We start from the raw sequence: 20,160 nt of genomic DNA on the forward strand, positions 1-20,160 counted from the left end.
TCCTGTAGTTATCAAACTATAGTAATATCAGACCGTGCCCCCATTGTGTTGACTATGACTTTCCTCGAAGGTATTTTGATTTAAATTTACTATTAGATAATGACTGTGAAATTTATGGAGAAGCAGATGACCTTTTTCTTTGATGCAAACAATTCTTTAGAAATGTCCAGTACGATTGGGATGCCATGAAAACTTATCTGAGGGGGTTAATTATCTCTTACACTGTGAATTTAAAAAGGAAAAACCAGTAAAGAGAGAATAGAATTAGTTAATCAAATTAAACAAATTGACCAACAATATGGTCCAACCAAAAATCATGAGTTAAATTTTATAAAAACTAGTTGAACTTCAAACTAAATTTGATCTTCTTTCTACATACTTTTTTTTTCACCCCCCCTCTTTCTACATACTTTTTTTTCACCCCCCCTTCTTTCTACATACTTTTTTTTCACCCCCCCTTCTTTCTACATACTTTTTTCACCCCCCTTCTTTCTACATACTTTTTTTCACCCCCTTCTTTCTACTTACTTTTTTTTCACCCCCCTTCTTTCTACATACTTTTTTCACCCCCCTTCTTTCTACATACTTTTTTTTCCACCCCCCCTTCTTTCTACATACTTAATTGAAAACTATTAAGGAGCAGAAGTCAGTTTTATATACATGATGATAAATCAGGCAAGCTCTTAGCTAATGAGCTGAGAGGTTTGCAGCCAAGCGACAAATTAAAAGAATTCAAATGAATGATGGTAACTTTACTATGGATCATTCTGAGATAATTATACATTAATGAAATATCACAAATGACTTTATACCTCAGAATTCACAATTGATAGTAATTCTATGGAAAATTTGCTGGATTGTTTAAATATTCCCATGCTTTCTTTAGTTGAACAAATGAGACTAGATGAATCTATAATTGCATAAGGAGATAGTTACTGCTATTTTATCACTACATTCAGGAAGAGCCCCAGACCCAATGGGTTTCCTGTGGAGTTTTAAAAGACTTTTTCTCCACTACTTTCACCTCAATTTAGTTCAGTGTTACTGGACTCATTTAGGCAGGGTAAGCTTCTGGCAACACTTAACAAAGCGTATATATCTCTTATTGCAAAGAAAGGTAAAGATTCAACTGAGTGCTCCTCTTACAGGCCAATTTCTTTATTAAATGTTGATGTAAAAATTTTGGCTAAAGTTTTGACCCATAGATTGGAGAATATCTTGCTATCTAGCTGAAGTCCAGAATTATTTTATTAAAAATGGTTGCTCTTATTTTAACATATATCATTTATTTAATATTTTGTATTTACCTTCGAGTGGGGTTCCAGAATGTGCTCTCGCTCTTGATGTAGAGAAAATGTTCAATTGAGTAGAATGGAAATATTTATTTATGATTTTAGAAAAATTCAAGTTTGGATCAGGTTTTATTTCATGGATTAAATTTATGTATTTGTGTCCTTTGGCTTCAATTCTCACTAATTTCCAATAATCACATCCTTTCAATCTCCAATAAGGAACCCATCAAGGGTGTCCTCTAAGTTCATTATTGTTTGATTTGGTCCCTGAGCCATTAGTGGTTGCATTTTGAGTGTGTGGCAACATTTTGGGGATTTGTAGAAAAGGGATTGAACATAAAGTTTCTATTTATGCAGATGATGTTTTGCTTTACCTATCAAACCCTGACACTTCTTTACCATCCACATTGTCAATACTTTCCCAATTTAGTAAGTTTTGAGGATCTAGATTAAATCTGCATAGAAGTGAACTTTTACCCTTTGAACTCACCTGCATCAGTGTATACCAACTTCCTCTTTAAGATTGAGGAAAACCAATTTAAATATCTCAATATTTTAGTTACAAAGAATCATAAATAACTTTTTAAAGAAAACATTCTTACATTATTAAAACAATTGAAACAGTCTTTAACACAATAGTCACCCTCTCTCTATCCCTGGTTGGTCATATTAATTCTATTAAAATGAATATATTACTTACATTTTTATACCTTGTTCCTAAATAATTTTTTGATTCATTTGATTCGATTATATTCACTTGGTTCTCAACCTTTTTCTTTACACTTATATACCAGATTAAGTATTCCCTATGCCAGAGGTGATGTGTGATTAGTAAGGAAATGCTTAAGGTGGTATGTGGGTGGAGAGAAAAAAATTGAAAACCAGCATTTTAATTGTACCTAATCGGCTCGTTATGTGCACAATTTCATAATTCCAAAGGAAATGGGCCAATGTCAATTTTTCTCAAGTAAAATATTTTAGTAACAATTGGGTCTAGAGTAGTGATTCTCAACCTTCCCTTCCCACTCACATACCACCTTAAACAATCCCTTACTGATCATAGAGCACTTATGGCATAGGGAATACTTAAAGTGGTATGCGAGTGGAAATAAAAAGTTGAGAACCACTGGATTATATTGTCCTATATATGGAGGGGTAAACACCCTCACCTATACAAGGGTCATCTACAAAAACCTAAAAGAAATGGAGGCATGGCTCTACCTGCATAATTTTAGATTTTATTATTGGACAGTCAACATTTGTAACTTTGTGTTTTGGTTACATTTTCATAATCAACTGGACTGTCCAGCATAGGTAGCAATGGAGTTGAATTCTACAAAAAAAAACATTTCCATTCTAACACTTGGATCCTCACTTTCATTCTCTTTGAATAAATCAATTGATAATCCTATTGTCAGACATCCTGTTAGAGTTTGGGTGCAGTTTAGAAAACATTTGGACTCTCTGATTTTTCTCTTTCTAGTCCTAAATCTATCCAATTATCTTTTTCAACTTTGATTACAAGATTCTGTTTTTCATGATTAGTTTAAATTAAATATTGAATTTCAAATATCTTTTCATTGATAAGTCTTGTTATTTGAACAGCTTTTTTTTCTCCCTTCCCTGTTCAGATTATTATCAACTTTTTATGTCTTTCCTATACTTCCAAACTCAAGGTACACATCCTGTAGAAATAATGAGGCAAACTGTCATTTGACTGTAGAAGCCAAAATCGTACATCGCTATTCGAATCAGTATTCGCATGTTCCCCACACAGCAGCCTCCCTCCGACGACAAGCATTTTGCAGTATCTCCTTTCCTTTGCTAAAAAATACTTGCATCTTCCTGGCAAAGGGACCTTGATGCCATCTCCCTCACTGTTCATGCTGGCATGAACCAGAGCAAGTGTATGACTGTCAGACTGTGCCCCACTCGGTTATCCTAATGCCCTCCTCTAACATTCATTCTGGCGCCGATCCCAGAGACATACTTTAAACCTTGTATTATCAGATAAAGTTTGGGATCTAATTTTTAAGCTGGTTAATATTAGATCCTTATGTGCTCATCTTTGCTTTTACAATTTAAAATTGTGTATAGGGCTCATATGTCTAAAGATAAATAATCTCGTATCTATTCAGATGTAAACCCTTACTGTGATAAATGTAAGAGTGACAAGACTTCTTTAGTTCATGTGTTTTGGACATGTCCTAGCTTTGAAAAATACTGGAGGGACTCTAGTATCAAATTCTATCTTTAACTTTATACATAAATTTAGAGCCTAACCCCTTGGATTTTATTTTTGGTACAATTGGAGACGATATTCCTCTAACTCCAATTAAATGCTGTATTCTGTCTGCATCTCTCCTGGCTAGACATACGGCATTGTTTAGATGGAAGGATGCTGCGTCATCTACCCATGCTTAATGGCTGAGACATTCCGTCCAGTTTAAATTTAGAAAAGATATGTTATTCAAATATAAAATTTCAAATGTTGTGGGGACCATTCTTGAATTACTTTCATAATCTCTAGACATTATTTTTAAATAATTTTTATATTTGCTGGTTTATTCAATGAAGAAAGTACATATTTTATTTAGTCATACACCTCAGGTTAGGGAATAGGGTTTAGAATCATGGTGTACGTGGAAAATCTTTTTTGTTTTAATTATGGTAATATATGCTTTATACCTTGAGTCATTACATTTGTCATTTCTCATTAATATGTATTCTGTAATTGTTTTGTATATGCATACTTACTTTTTTTGAAATTAATGAAAATATTTTTAAAAATCAGTGTTTGAAGTGAAATCCAGTACATCACAGACGAGCCTGTCGTGTAAAAATGTGCAGGCAGTGTTTGCAATGAATCCGGCACTTGTACAAGAAAACACCTTTCGTAAAAATGTTCGGCCGGCGTTTGAAGTGACACCCAGAGCAACAGAGGCAATCCATTCTGGGAATAATGTGCAGGCTGCTTCTGAAGTGAAATCAGCTCAGTGGTGGCAAGCCAGTTTTGTAAAAAATGCACAGTCAACGTTCGAAGTGAATTCCAGTAAATCAGCAATATCAGGCAGTGTTTGAAGAGAAATCTGACAGAGGCAATCCATTTTAGTATCAATGTGCGGGCTGTGCTTGAAGTGAATTTGAGCAAATGAGAGGAAAGCCAGCTTTATAAATATCTGTGGTCAGTATTCGAAGTGAAATATAATGCATCAAAGAAAAACTAGCTTTGTCAAAGTGTGCAGACAGCATTTGAAGTGAAATCGTGTCCATCAGAGGCAATCCAATTTTGGTATGTTCCAAGATCAAACCAGCAACCACAAAGAAGGGATATCAAGGGGTAAAGATGAACAATTACTTTATTAACAAAAAATCACCTTCAAACTTTAATTCAAAACCCCCCTTTTATAACAATGCCCAATGCAAATTTCTATAACAGTGTAAAACTAATAAATTCCCCAGCCTGAATATAACATATGTAATTAAAGTCTAAGTTATATTTCCAACCAGCCCACAGAAAAAACTTAAGACACAAAACAAACAAGACTCACAAAACTTCGATCTCAATCGAAGCAAAGATCATAAACAAAATTCAGTTTGTTTGGTAAACTGAAGCCAAAAGATCTTTGAGAGAGTGAGAGCACAAAATTTGAAGTTGTCTTGTGTTGGTTGCAGAGAGGAACAACTGGCTTGGTCTAGATCCTTCTGGCTGCCTTCAGAATGTTCATCCTTTTTGAAATGCCCAACATTCTAAACTGTCCTCCAGACCATGACTCATACTCTGGGCCTTCTTCCACTCTACAGCACCCCCCAGTGGTGGTTTATCGTCCAAGTCCAGAAATCTTTAGATCATTTTCTGCACATGCTCAGTCTGTCTCCCACTCTCTCAGCAGTCCACCTTCACCTTGGCTCTCTAAGGCAAACTGTCACTTTTTAACATAAAACCACACAACACATAGGCCAATACACAACACAGAACTCTGTAACAGGTAAAATGTTCAGGCAGTGTTTGAAGAGAATTCCAGGACCACAGAGGCAATCCACTTTTGTAACATTGGCTGTGTTTGACGTGCAGGCAGTGATGATGTGAAATCCTGCACCTCAGAAGCAATTAAACCCATTTTGTAAACATATGTGGGCTGGGTTAGAAATGAAATCCAGCCCGTCAGAGGCAAGCTGGCTTTGGCAAAATGTTTGTGTGAATTTCAGCACATCAAAGGCATTCCATTTTGGTAACAATATGCAGACTGTGTTGGAAGTGAACTCCAGTACATCGAGACAAGACAGTTCTGAGTGGCACAGTTAGCTCAACACTGTGACAGCGCAAGCGACTGGGGTTCAAATCTGGCGCTGTCTGTAATGAATTTATTCATTCTCTGCGGCTGCATGAGTTTCTCCGACCCTTCAAAATGTACCGTGGGTGTTGGTGAATTGGGTGGCGTGGGCTCCTGAGCCAAAAGGGCCCTTTACTGGGCTGTATGTCTAAAGTTAAAAATTTGCTGTGTACCCTGTACAAGCAAGGGCCATTTGATTATGCCACTGTTCCAGTCAGTGCGGTGGTGTGTAGTGTAAAAGTAAGTGAAGTGAAATCCAGCATTTCTGAAGGAAGCCAGTTTTGTAAAATTCATGAGCAGAGTTGCAAGTGAAATCCAGTGCATTGGAGGCAAGCCAATTCTGTAAAAATGTGCAGGAAGTGTTTGAAATGAAATCCAGCACATCACAATCAAGGATATTTTGTAAGAATGTGTGGGCAACATTTTAATTGAAATCCGGCACGTTAGAGGACAGCCCGTTTTAAAGAAAAAAAATCTTTGCTCATCTTTTGAATTTAAATCCATACATCAGAGGCAAGCTAGTTATGTCTCAATGTGCAGGCAGCTATTGAGATGATGAAATGCAACATACAAAAACTCTCTTTCCAACTCTATCCACCTGTGACAGCACTTTCCCAGTTCCCTCTGTTCTACCGCACTCCTCAGTGCCCGACCGTTCACCGTCTTTTCATGGTTTGTCCTTCAAAACGCAACACCTCACAGTTGTTCATGTTAAATTCCATCTGCTGTTTATTCCAGCTGGTCCAGATCCCTCTGCAAGCTTTGAAAACCTTCCTTGCTGTCCACAACGCTTCTGATCTGAGTATTGTCTGCAAACTTGCTGATCCAATCACCACATTGCTGTCTAGATTGTGGATCTAGATGACAAGCTACGCTGGTCCCAGCACCGATCCCTGCAGCACACCACTAGTCACAGGCCTCCATTCTGAGAAGCTATTGTCCACGGCCACTCAATGGCTTCTCCCACACAGCCAATGTTCTTGAATATTTTAATATGAGATTTCACATCCAAAGTACAAATAGATAGATGTTAAAATTCTTAAAGATACACTACACTTAAAATCACCAATCCCTGAAGAGGGCGCACAAAATCAGTGAACCGGTGTGGACTCGAAAGGCAAACATGGCCTGTTTCCACTCCGTAAATGGTTATATGGTTATACCGGCGGTGGGGGGGGGGGGGGAAGACATTTCTGTAAAAATGTGCAGGCAGATTTTGAAAGGAAACCAAGCACATCAGGGGAGAACCAGTTTGGTAAAGTTGTCAGGCAGTGCTTGAAATGAAGTGGCAATACTGCCTGCACATCAGCGGTAAAAAAATGTGTGGGCAGTGTTGGAAGTGAAATTGAGTAGAAATGCATGGGCAGGGATTGAGATGAAGGGCAATGCATCAGAAGCAATCCCGTTTTTGTATAAATGTGTGGGCAGGATTTGAAGTTATATGCAGCATATTACTGACATTTCAATGATCCAGTGAGAGCTTTGGTGTGTAACTATGTAGAAGTGAGTGCCAATTGAATATTCCAGTGAGGACACAGTGAGCTACCATGTAAAAGTGAGCACCATTTTGATATTGTATTGTACCAGAAATTGGGTACGTGTATAAATGAGTACCATTTGGATATTCTAATGCTTAGTCAATGCTGTGGTGTGCACAATGTAAAAGTGAGTGCCATTTAGATATTCCAATGCCCAATGAGCGTGGTGCTCTCTTTGTACAAGCAGGGGCCATTTGATTTATGACAGTATTCCAGGTCCCTTTATTGTCAGGTAATAATACAAATATGTAATATACATTGTGAGAGATGAGTAAAACTAATATGAAAATATGAAAGATGAGGAAACTAGTATGGATATATGTGTAATGAATAAAGCCAGTATGAATAGGATAAGGATAGATATTAGAATGTAGGAAGGTAAAGTTAGTCTGAATAAGATAAGGGTCTTCTAGCCTTAGACAGAATTAGCAAGTTCTGCATATAAGAAGTTTGTAGCCCTGAGAGTCTGGAAGGTGTGAATAAGAACAAAGGCAGGTTTGTGAATAAGGACAATGACATGATGGGACACCGACAGGAAACCCCCTGCTCCTCCAAGTTCACAGAAACAGCACGTAGGCAGATGGGATTGCCTAATGCCAAACTCATCCAGGAGGCAGAAGAATGTAAGGGGGAGGGTACTTCTATACTGAAATAAACTGTATAAAAGTTGGGTGAGCCCCAGTGTATGTGTGTATTCCCAGGGTAAGGGGAAGCACCCAACTTTGCATTGTTGTATAATAAATGTTCTTTGTTCTCAATTTTTGCCTCGAGCAAATTCTGTGAAGGTACTTCTGTTTGTCACAAATGGGGGCTCGTCCGGGATTCCACTCCCTCCACTGACAGAGTGCCCGACGACGAGGGTAGGTGCACCCCGGCTGATTCAGCTGGACTCATAAACGGCGGGTGACTTGTCAGTGGATGAAGCGAGTGATATCCGAGAAGAGGCATTGAGAACAAACGACGGGAGGACGTTAAGGAAGCACGCTAGGAATAGCTACTGGATCCCGGTAAGAGGAATTTTACTTACCTGTTAGTATGGGAGGTGTGAGTAGCAAGGGAAATAGTCCTAAGGAAGGACGGGACAATCAGATAACTAAGCAAAGTCCGTTAGGATTAATGCTATCTGATTGGGGTGCGGGGAAAACCCGTGGGAAAGACAAATTGACCATGGTCAGGTATTGCTGCCTGGAATGGGTTAAAAGTCCGATAAAAGGGAGTTCGGTATTTTGGCCAAAGTTCGGATCCGAGGATGACTGGATGTGTCAGGCATTGAACATCTGGCTCTATCAAAACCAAAGAGATAATATTGAGAGCAGGGAATATGCAGCCTGCTGGCTCAGTGGATTGGTTGATCAACTGGTTTTGAATGAAAAGGAATGTAAGGACAAGAAAGATGAGGAACCTTTTGTCCCTGAAACACAAGGATGGGATGTGTTACATTCCCTTCCTCCACCTTATGCTCCTCCTATGCCGGCTCCTATCTTTCCCCTCTCTCCTATGCTCTACCCTTCTGCACCTTCCCCTCCTCCCCCACAGCTAAAGAAAGAAGAAAGTAGGGGTGGTATGATGACCCGTTCACAAAGTACTAGATTACCACCTCTATTGACAAGAGAGGGAGGAGACTTTGATTCATTTCCCGGAGAGCAGGAACCCAGACATTATAAGCCAGAAATTAACTGGATGAGACCTCTACGGGAAGTTCCCGTGGGAGGGGGTCTTGGTTTCGTAAATGTGGCCCTGACTAGTATGGAGGTGTGTAACTTTAAGAGAAAAATGACCTCCCTGATAGAGGATCCTCAGGGATGTGCCGAACAATTAGATCAATTTTTGGGACCAAATATATATACATGGGATGAGTTAACATCAATCTTTAGGGCTCTGTTCACTTTGGATGAACGTGGAATGATTCGCCAGGCAGGGATTAGAGTCTGGGATAGGGAACACCACGGGGGACCAGAGGTGATACCTGGGGAACTTAAATTCCCCCTGGCAAAACCAAATTGGGATAAGAATAATAATGATGGTCGCACATTAATAGAGGAATATAGGGTTAATCTGATAAAAGGAATCAAGGAATCTGTTCCAAAGGGACAGAATTTTAAGAAAGCATTTGAGGTTCCCCAAGGTCCCGAGGAGACCCCCTCTGCATTTCTGAATAGATTGCGTACGGCCATACAGCAATATGGGGGTCTGGATATAGAATCCCCAGTGGGTGAACAATTGGTATTAACGGGCTTCGTTACAAACTCAGCCCCAGACATCAGGAGAAAATTGCAGAAGACTGAGAATTGGCATGAACAGGGAATAACACAGCTTTTACAGATCGCACAAAGGGCATACGTCCAGAGGTCTGAGGATAAGCAGAAAGGAAAGGCTAAGATTTCGATGCAGGCAGTCAAGGAAGTTGTAGAGGGACAGCAGGGAAATGTTGGGGGCTGTGTGCCAGCTCCTGGACGTTGAGAGAAGCGCCGGGAGTGGGAGAGTAGAGACCAGAGATAATTTCATAAATCACGACTTCTCACTTCATTCACTGACTAATATTAATTAAAATTCATGCTAAAATGTCAATGTCATAAATGATCGTTTATCAATACTGTAGAATGAGCGAATTTAACTACCAGCTAATTTCATTTTATGAAATAAATTGTATTCAAACGTGATTTTACACAGGGAGTACGTGAGAGTTGAGCGATGTTATAACATTTGTAGGGAAAAATGTTTGCGCAAATAGGGTGAGTTCTATACATCTTATTTTTTTAAGTGTATGTAAGATAAAGAAAGGATCTGATGTGTAAAGTGGCTGGATCAGCCAGTTGAAGGGAGAGTGTGCATGCCCCTTTAAGCGCGTTGTGGCACTAATGAATTGTATTCTGTTCACTTGAAACTGAGGCTCTAGGCTCCTGTCTTGCAGTTAGCGGTATGGAGCCCTCTCAATAGGTTTAGTACATTTGTTCTACACATTCAGCAGTCAAGGTTCGTGAGCTTAAAGATCGCCCACCTCTGGAGAATAAAGATACCTCTGGGGAATCCAATAAGTTTAATGATTGATTTCTCTGGTGCATTTTCCTCCGGAGTGAAACTCATGCCTCAGCACAATTTCTCTGTTTTGCTGCTGTTATTTAGTTCATGATAACTTCCCTCCATTCATCAGGTTTATATTTAAATCTGGTCGTGCGGAATAAATAATCACGAAAGTAAATCCTGCGTGACTGGATTTAGCTTAATGGAGAAATAAACCTGCGAACAGGTCTATGGTGGTGTGTGAGTACTGCAATAGCTGGAATATGACTTAAATTAGTGGCATCGTTCAGAACAATTGGGTGCATAGGCAGAACAATATCATTAATAGCTCACAGATCTTGTACCATATGCTATTCAGTACGTCTCAGCTTAAGGACTGGAAAAATTGGCATGTTACAGAGAGATTGGCATGAATCAATATTTATTGATTCAATAATGACTCCACAAGCTCCAGGATTCATGCAGCAGAACTTTAAGTGGAATATAATAAGAAACTAGCCTGTACTTAAATGATTGTGTGTGCAAACTTCATAAGATCATATTTTAAATGTTTTTCGGTGCCGGTTTTACAGATTGCTTCAAATAAGGCCAGCTCCTGTAGGCTGTGGCCCAAGGCATTTAATGTTTAAATTACAATAGCGATGTTAAATAATCGTCAAATTCATTGCCGTCTGCAGTGACAAATATGTCTTATTCCCACTCAGCTATTTTTAAAATAAATTCATTTAAATACAGTTAATATCACTCGCCGAATCATTATGGCTAATTGTATGCTTAAGGCAGAACTAAAGGTTGAATATGTTTCAAGTTCTCTCGCAGGGGCTCTTGTGCTGCAATGTCTGTTATGTACTTACTCTAACAAATTGCAGGTTGGTTGCCCCATAGAGACAAGCATCTTCAACTGCGTTTTAATAAGGTCTAATATATTCAAAACCCATGAAAATATGGTTTGTGTTTCTTTTTACAATAATTCTACATATAACATTTACACTAACACAAAGAAAAGTCAGATTGTTATGGTAAACAGTGTCTTGCCCCACAACGATTTTGGAAACAATTGTAAGAACAGATAAGGCATTAAATTGCAGCCATTCACTTTTAATTAGCGTTTCACCAAGTAAGCGAACGAAAGAAAAGGGATGGAGCCACATCCAACGAATTAAATGAGCTGCTGAACCACAGACTAACGACATTGATAATCTACCCTCCACCTGGCGTGCAGTCCTTCATCCTTCTGATCTGAAAGTTACACTACGCTGGGAAAAAGTGCTGTAATGTTGTTTTTACCATTTACTGTTTTATTTACTTGTTGGTTCCCAATTTTTGGGAAATCACCAAATTGTTCAAAATGTATTAAGTCCTCCTGGAATAGGGGCAGCAGAGGAGACAATTATTTACCTTTAGAATGCAGACAGGGCGCAGGTATAGAGTATATTCATAGTGGGGTACCTTATTTAGTATGGGTTAATATAGGATCCCAACATGGACCAGGGGAACAGAATGGCCCTAGGGGAGTAGATTTGATTTGTATTTCGGCCTCTACAGGTATTAAAAAGAGGAGTTTTAAAGGGATAGCACAAAGATGGTGGGACAATGACAGACAGAATGTTAATCAGGATTGTACATGTAGCAGAGATAGAGTGAAGAATGTTCACAGACAGGCCGCAACTCACAGGTTCAGTGATACTTATGCTAATGTTCGCAGACAAGCTGCAACTCACAGGTCCAGTGACAAGAAACACCCCTCCCCAACTTGGTCTCCTGTAAATCATCCTTTGTGTCACACATATAATGTTAAGCACCACCTAGGTAAGGGGAGTTCCAGCTGTAAACAACATAAGCTGCTCCAGAACACCACAGCTGCTTGGCATTTAAATCGTTTAATCAGACTCCAGGCAGCCTTGGAAATCATCACCGAACAGACAGCAATGGCCCTGAATTTATGGGCTGAAGAAAGACGACAGATACGAGCCACAGTTCAACAAAACCGTCTGGCTCCCGATTACTCGTTGGCTGCTGAAGGCAGCGTTTGTGAAGACTGGTTAATGACAATGCTCACAACGGTCAGGCGGTTAAAGACACTTCTTCAGGAGTTCGAAAATCTTTCCATGCCCAGGTTCAGACTTGGCAACCTTGGAGTGGGATGGACTAGACTTTTTATTGGTAACTGGAGTCTGATACCCACAGCCCTTATATCAGCTGGACTCACTATTCTGGCCATTATAGTGCTCCCCTGCCTAAAGACTTGTGTGCAGTATTTAATTCAATGGACCCCTCGTCAGAACACTATAACCCAAAGGATGTATGTTTCCCAAATTCTGTCTGATGATGCTGAGACTGCAGTTCGTTTACTGACCCGCTGGGAAAAAGACCAAGATAACAAGTAATACATTCCAGTTGAGAATTCACGAAGCGTAGCTAAAAGAAAGTGAGGATTGTGAGAGATGAGTAAAACTAATATGAAAGATGAGGAAACTAGTATGGATATATGTGTAATGAATAAAGCCAGTATGAATAGGAAGTAGAGTTAGTCTGAATAAGATAAGGGTCTTCTAAGGACAATGACATGATGGGACACCGACAGGAAACCCCCTGCTCCTCCAAGTTCACAGAAACAGTGTAGGCAGGCAGGATTGCCTAATGCCAAACCTATCCAGGAGGCAGAAGAACGTAAGGGGGAGGGTATTCCTATACTGAAATAAACTGTATAAAAGTTGGGTGAGCCCCAGTGTATGTGTGTATTCCCAGGGTAAGGGGAAGCACCCAACTTTGCATTGTTGTATCATAAATGTTCTTTGTTCTCAATTTTTGTCTCGAGCAAATTCTGTGAAGGTTCTTCTGTTTCTCACATACATCAACTTTTGTCTGTTGTAAAGATAAACAGTCACCAAGAGCTGTGCCCAAATAGGAGAAAGAGAAGCACAAGAGGGTCGAGACACCGTGTCTGTGGATGTGCCTCTTACTCTCCCAGACCCTCTGCTGCCACAGACTCCTGTTCAATCTCTTCTCAACCCAAGCTCAAGATCCAAACCTCCACGATGATCAGGAAGGTTTCTGTGCACCAAGGCCCTTCTTGCTCTCAGCATTCTCTCGAAATTTGGTTCCCATACTGGGATCGTATGAGCCAGTCTCCAGCAGCCCCCGGGTCCCTTGACTGAAAGTTGTCATCAGGCTGTGTGAGTCCATTAACAGCAGGTCACCACCTGGCCGTAGTTTGCACGGGTTCTTCAGCCACTGAGCCACTCGCTGCTCTGGTCGCCTTCCCTGCAGGGTCATCTCCTATGCTTCTCCTTCTCAACAAGGTGGGGTGGGGTGTTCTTCCACTTATGGTGCCCTGCATCAGTCCGCTGCTCGCTCCCCCCCACCCCCCAGAATTTGCAACCCCTCATGGTCTGCTGCCCAGCACAGGTGTCACCGTCTTGAGCACAGACCTTGTGGTTGCAGGATTAAAAAGGTAGGCTCCTCTAACAGGCTGTTTAAAGACACTGTGCTCCTGTACAGAGCCGTCGGACTTTGTAGAGGGCAGAAGGACCCTGCGGAGCAGCACTGTACCCCTGCTCCCCCAGGTCCATACCACCAGCTCCTTTTTAAAAAAAAAACATCTAGATACTGTAGCTATGAACAAAAGGCAAAGAATATCAGTAAAAACTAGAGTGGAGAGTGCCAAATGGACCAGACACTAATGTCCCCATCCAGAAATAAATCAGCCCTTTGTTTCCACAGTGGCTCCTTGTTTGAGACTGCAGCATTTGAAATGGTACCAGCTGTGTGGAGAACTCTATTTACAAATACCATCACTGTTACGACAGGATGAAGGGCCCATCCAAAAAATATCCAAAGATGAACCCATTTTCTCAACACTAGCAGGAGTTATAAGTATATTTCATGGCTGCAGAATATCAAGTTTAACATTGAAGCATAGGTACATTACATTTTCCCATATCCAAATAAATCTTGGGACCAGACGTTTTTTGGTTAACTAGATTTTTTGGATAAATGAATATGGCTTTAAACAGCCCAGTAGCATCAGCAGAATATTTGTATGTTAGTGGAAGAAAATGGAAGATCAGCTGCCGCCAATCCCCGACACCTCATCAAGATCCCCGCTCCTGCTTGGGAGGCCGCTCTCCTTGATGACGCCAGAGAGAACCAGGTACAGTTGAGGGTAAAGAAGAAATGGAAAGAGTTACCTGAAATGAGCACAATCTCCCCATGCACTGCCTGACCCACTGACTTCCTCCACTTGCTCAGTGACGGATCGAGATTCCAGTCTGCTTCTCTGAGCCGGCATCCAGCAATTCAACGTCTGTCTTCTCAGCCGGTGATGAACTGTTGTCAAACTGGTGTCACCTCACATGAGCATGTTGGGTGAAATTATTTGTGACATCATGGCGTCACCAAAAAAACATTTTGGATCATTGAACTTTTTGGTTAACTGAATTTCAGATATGGGGAAAACACACTGTATTTACATTTGTGACATATTTTATGCAGCCCATGAGGTAAGCTTTTTTAAAAAAAGAGGAATTTCAGGTGGGGCAGGTAAAAAATAAATCAGTGGTTCCAGGTATAAATAAGAGAGACTCCCACTTGCAGGATATGCCAGGTTAGGTTAAACTGGTAGCTACTGTATGAGGTTGGGAACTATTGAGGTGGTCAAATTGCTGAGGGTGTTTGTGTGTATAGAAAATCTGGCCAAGTGTTTATTTTTAATTTTTAAATCCTGCATTTATGGGATCAGTACACACAAGCTGGCAGCAGCCAAGTGGGGTTGCATACTTGCAGACCCTGGGGGAGCAATGGACCAGTGCAGGGCACTGGAAAGGGGGAAAAGAGCCCTCTGTGGGGTAGAAGTCTGGGAGACAACCCTGCAGTGGATCAGCACTTGGTGGTTGACGGAGCCACACAGGCTGCAGGCGACAGACCGACCTTAGCTGCCGGAGACCGGCTCTTGGGAACCAGATATCAGAACTGACACTCAGGGAGGGGTTACTGAGGACAAGATGGGCTCCTGAAGGAGCCTTAGGTGCTGAAGGCTTCCTGATTGTATCGGAGGTTTGGATCCGGAGCTCAGGTTGCTGATGGATTGAACTGGAGGTTGTCCAGCTGCAGAGGCTGTGGGAACAGTGGAGATGAATCCATGAATACAGTATCTCTGAAGGGTCACCCTTTTGTTTCTTTCTCTTATTGTTGGGGTACCGGTCATGGTAAATCTTTGTTTGCTTTGAAGTATATCACAGATATTACATTTTTATATCTTACTACCTTACAATAAAAGGAACCTTGATATTAGCATAGAATGCTTGGATAAAACAAACCACTGTTCAATATCCTCCCCTATCATAAACCTCACATTTTAGAATATGCCAAAGCTTACACATGAGCTGTTGTGGTCAGAAATTAAACCCTCTTAACCAAAACTAAAAGACTGACCACTCCAACCTGCTTCAATTCTGCAGTGTCTCTCAGGAAAGTTGATGGTGGAAAGGATCTACATGGAATTTAGGGAGGTCTTTGGGGGCGGGAGGGGGGAGGGGATTTGACAGTGATGTATAAAATTATGAGGGGAATAGATAGAGTAGATATGAATAGGCTCTTCCCTTGAGGGTAGGAGAGATTGGAACAAGGGGTCATAAGTTAAGGATTAGGGGGAAAAACTTTAGAAGAGGAAGCTTCTTCACTCAGAGAATGGTGGCTGAGTGGAATGACTTTCCAGAAGAGGTGGTTGCAACAGGGTCACTTTTGTCATTTAAGAGGAGGTTGGATGAGTACATGGATGTGAGGGGGTTGGAGAGTTATGGGTAGGGAGCAGGTAGGTAGGCCTAGTGGACTTTCACTTAAATCAGTGCAAACTGGAAGGACCGATATGGCCTGTTTCTGTACTGTAATTGTTATATGGTTAGAACGTCCCACATGGGAGGTTAATCAGGAAGGTACTCATGTATTCATGGTGAGGTAGGAAACTGGATTCAACGTTGGTTTTGCAGAAGCCAGAGAGTGGTAGTGGTTGGTTGCTTCTCAGACTGGAGGCCTGATGGTGTGCCTCACTGATCAGTGCAGGGGCAAATGATCTGGCTGACAGTGTGGTAATTTGGATCAGCAGAATTTAAGATGATATGAAGATTGGAGGTGTAGTGGAAGGCTTTGAAATCTTGCGGAGGGGGCTGGACCAGCTGGAAAAATGATCTATGGAACTTAATGCAGAAAAATGTGAGGTGTTGCATTTTAGCGTGGATCTCTCAATGGCCACCCATTTCAACTCCCCATTCCATTCCCTTGCTGACATGTCTGTCCATGGTCTTGTGCACTGCCAGACTGAGACCACCCATCAATTGGAGGAACACCTCCTCATCTTCTGACCAGTCACCCTCCAACCTGATGGCATTAATATCAATTTCTCTGGCTTTTGTTAAACACCTTCTTCCCCCAGCTCTCTCTCTCTCTCTCTCTCTCCTTTATCCTCCATATCCTTTCACACAAAGGCAGTTCATACCTCTCCCCTATGTTGGTCAGGCCTCCTCCCTGAGCCGGCACTGTCTCCATTCTGAGATTTCCTATTTTGTGCTTATTCCTTGAAGGGCTCAGGCCTAAAACATTGGCAATATATCTATCTCCAATGGATGTGCAAGACCAGCTGAGTTCTTCCAGCATTTTGTGTGCTTTTTCGACACTCGCAATGTCTGCAGACTTTTGTGTTTCACCCTCTGGTTCTAAAACCAGTCTCTCCAAACCCAACTGAATGGAATTGAAAAATAAATCTGGACTGTAGCCCAGTCAGTCGGTGGGTTTTTCCAGATGGAAACACTCCAGATTTGAGTCGGTCCCCATCAAAACAGCATGGTCGCTACAAAGAGAACAAATGTGGGGGGGGGGGGGGGGGTGCGGAAAGGGACATATGGCATTTGGCCCACTCACCTGTGCAGCAATGAGCTGGCATTTGGAAAAGGGTTATTACTATGAAGCTGAGACAGACATGTTTGGAGGTGGGGGGAATAATCAAGATCAAACTGTTCCTAATGATAAGAAATAGGTTGAGGAGGGGTCAAGTTGAGTTGAATTGCATGTCCCAATTGCAGGACTGTCTGTTGCCAGGGGTGCCCACACTCCACTAACATCCTGCTGTGGGTGTGCCCAGTCGTTACTTTGCCACAGCGTAGGTTTCACATTTGGAGTGGTCCCAAAAGATAAACTTAGACACCAGCAATAAAAGCCACGTCCCCCACCAACCAAGCGCCACCTCTGTATTTTAAGAAGCCAGTTAAAACTATTCAAAGAACATGTTGGGCCAATTACGCTGAATAAAAGTGAGAAGAGAGCTCTGGGAAGGGTAGAAGCAAGAAACACCAAACTTCATGTTTGCAGAAGCTCAAGCACAGAAGCAAGGCCTAGAGAATTGGAGTCTGCCTCGAGTACCCACCTGGACAGCTGGCACTACCACCAAGTGTCAATGCTGCCAGCTTGCAATGTTTTTAAATTTAGACGCACAGCATTCTGGCCCACACACTTGTGCCATCCAGATTCCCCAATTAAACTACAACCTCTGGAACAAGGGAGGAAACTGGAGAACAGGCAAACTCCTTAAAGGCAGCACTGGATTTAAAGCTGGGTTGCTGGCACTCTAATAGCTGCAATGTTAACTGTGTCTCCTCTCCTTCCTCCACCCCACTTCCCAGCACGGGTACAACTTTATTCTGGTAAAGCAGAGGCACCTCCTGCCTTTGCAAGTAAATGAAGTTGCATTTAACAAAAGCCTTCTTGAGAGAGCAAGGGAAGCTTTCTCCCTTATCCAGCATTCTCTATCCCTCCTCCCCACCCCCCCCACCCACCCATGCCTGACCAATATGTATTCCTGGTTCTCTCTGATTGGATGGATCCAAAGTCCATGAGTCTCCTTCTCTGTCCCTATTCCTCTGGCTCCCTATCCCCTACCCACCTCCCCCATTCAGGGAGCTATTCCTCTCCCCCTATCACTTCCCAGCTATTTTCTCTCTTCTACCTACCCTCATTATGACCTATTAGCTTGCACTCCTCCACTACCCTTTCCCCCCCCCTAGAGCTCATTCATATTAATCCCATGTTATTCTCCCTACATTCTCATAAACCCCCTTCCCCCACCCTCTGGGGAGAAATTTAGAGCAGCCAATTAATCCACCAACACACCCGCCCCCATCCCTTTGAGTCATGGGAGGAAACAGGAGGGCTGTGGGGAAGTTACAGGGAGTTAAATAGCAGGTCATACAGCAATCTTTATATAGCAAAGATTTAGATTCAGGCCTGAGGCCTTTGTTAAAGTGTGAGCAAAAATCAGGGGGGCACCTGAATAAGGAGGGGGTGGGGGCATGGGGAAAGAACACAGGCAAGAGGTTGATATGGGTGGGAGAGCAGAAGAGTAAAAAAAAAGCTGGGAAATGATACATCTCAGATTGGAGGAACCCAACAGAAACTAGAGGTTGATGTTAATGCAGTGGGTCACAGGTGGCACATTTAGATTCAACACAGGCAGTGCTAGAGACAGGAAAAGAAACCCGAACCTGCGGTTACTGGAGCTGTACCTGGTGCTCCACCCAGGACTTTAGTCCAACTCACTCAGTGACTGACGTGCGTGGTGCTTCGGCCAGGCAGTCTTTGGGATGGCTCACTGTACACACTTAATGGTTCTGGGCATTGCGTTGTGGACAACAGTATTCAGACTTTTTAAAATGTTCTGCGATGCCATTGGATCCGATGTCAGCATCCCCACAGTCTTCAAATCTTCAGGATTAATTCTGATTCAGAGCAAGTCTATCCCCACCATCAAAGCCCTGTGTACATCGGGGTATCAAGCTGCCATCTCTGGACTTACATAGCTCATTCTGGTTAATCCAACAATAATTTAAAAAAAAACACACACACACACACACACACACACATCAGCTTCAACCCATTATGGAAACTGCCAGCGCAGTACTCCTTGCTGTTCCTTGTCCAACGTCAACCTAAAAACTGGGCAAGGCCAGAAACTCAAGAGCTTCAGTTTCAATAATGGCTCCAACATGGTAACTCATTTTCAATAGCCACAATTTTTTTAAAAAAAAAGAGAAGTAATTTCTTACACGAACCTTTAAACACATTTGAAAAATCTTACTAAAATAACATTTAAAAACACAATTCAGGGCACCCACTGTTTCAGGGCCAGTTGCAATTTAAAAACAAGCCAAATTTCATTGTTCATTCAAAATCAAGCATGCAGATCCCAACTTTTAGTTTCAAGAGTAGTTGTACATTCCCCATCACGAGGGAGCACTTGTTCCCCCACCAGATTCTGACTCGATGTGATCTACAACAAGCGTGTGATACTCAGTGCAGAATTAGTGCGCACCCTGCTCTCATCCCCTTCCCCCAAATAAAACAGGATACATTTCCAGCCAAAAATCAGCAGCTTGGCTTCGAGTTGTGAGGTAGATGGTGCTCTGCAGCCCCATTGGCAGGTAGGAGACGGTTGGTTCAGTTCCACAGTCCCGTGCTTCCCACCCTCTCCTACATCTTCACATCTTCCTGTGCACTCAGCTGCGACAACGCTTTCTTGATGCGCAGCGCTGTCAGCCTGGCTGCTCCCTTGGGGTACCAGCATTCCCGCATGATCCTGCTCAGGACTCTTAAAGCCTGGGTTCACACACAGGGAAGCAAAAGAAGGAGCTGAGAATGACAGCGAACTCAATGTGCATACAAACTGATTTGCTGAAGCCAAACAGGCACTTCAGTTATAAAATAAACAACTCCAATACTATGTATTAAATATTCTTGTGCAGAAAGAGATAAATATTTATGGTTAGTTAACACAATCATAAAAGCACGTTTCAGTGGTGCAGCAGATCTTTTGTGGAGCTGGGGTTGTTTAAGGTGGTACAGGGAGGTTCACGAACCCGAGTGCTGTGGGAAAGGAACTGTCCTTGAACCTAGAGGTGCTGGTCTTCAGGTGCCTGCACCTTCTGCCTG

General features: G+C 41.9%; 1 protein-coding gene across 2 annotated transcripts in view; it reads right to left on the reverse strand.

The window, feature by feature from the left end:
• Positions 1-19,225: 19,225 nt before the first annotated feature.
• The window catches only part of LOC138738991 (activin receptor type-1B-like), a 64,231-nt gene continuing 63,296 nt past the window's right edge, over positions 19,226-20,160 (reverse strand). For both annotated transcript variants that reach the window (XM_069890305.1, XM_069890294.1), the window contains exon 9: positions 19,226-19,827. In XM_069890305.1, coding sequence (XP_069746406.1) covers positions 19,702-19,827 — 126 coding nt within the window. In that variant the 3' untranslated portion in view covers positions 19,226-19,701. The remainder of the gene's footprint in view (positions 19,828-20,160) is intronic.

Source organism: Narcine bancroftii, chromosome 1, assembly GCF_036971445.1.
Source record: "Narcine bancroftii isolate sNarBan1 chromosome 1, sNarBan1.hap1, whole genome shotgun sequence".
Taxonomy (NCBI): domain Eukaryota; kingdom Metazoa; phylum Chordata; class Chondrichthyes; order Torpediniformes; family Narcinidae; genus Narcine; species Narcine bancroftii.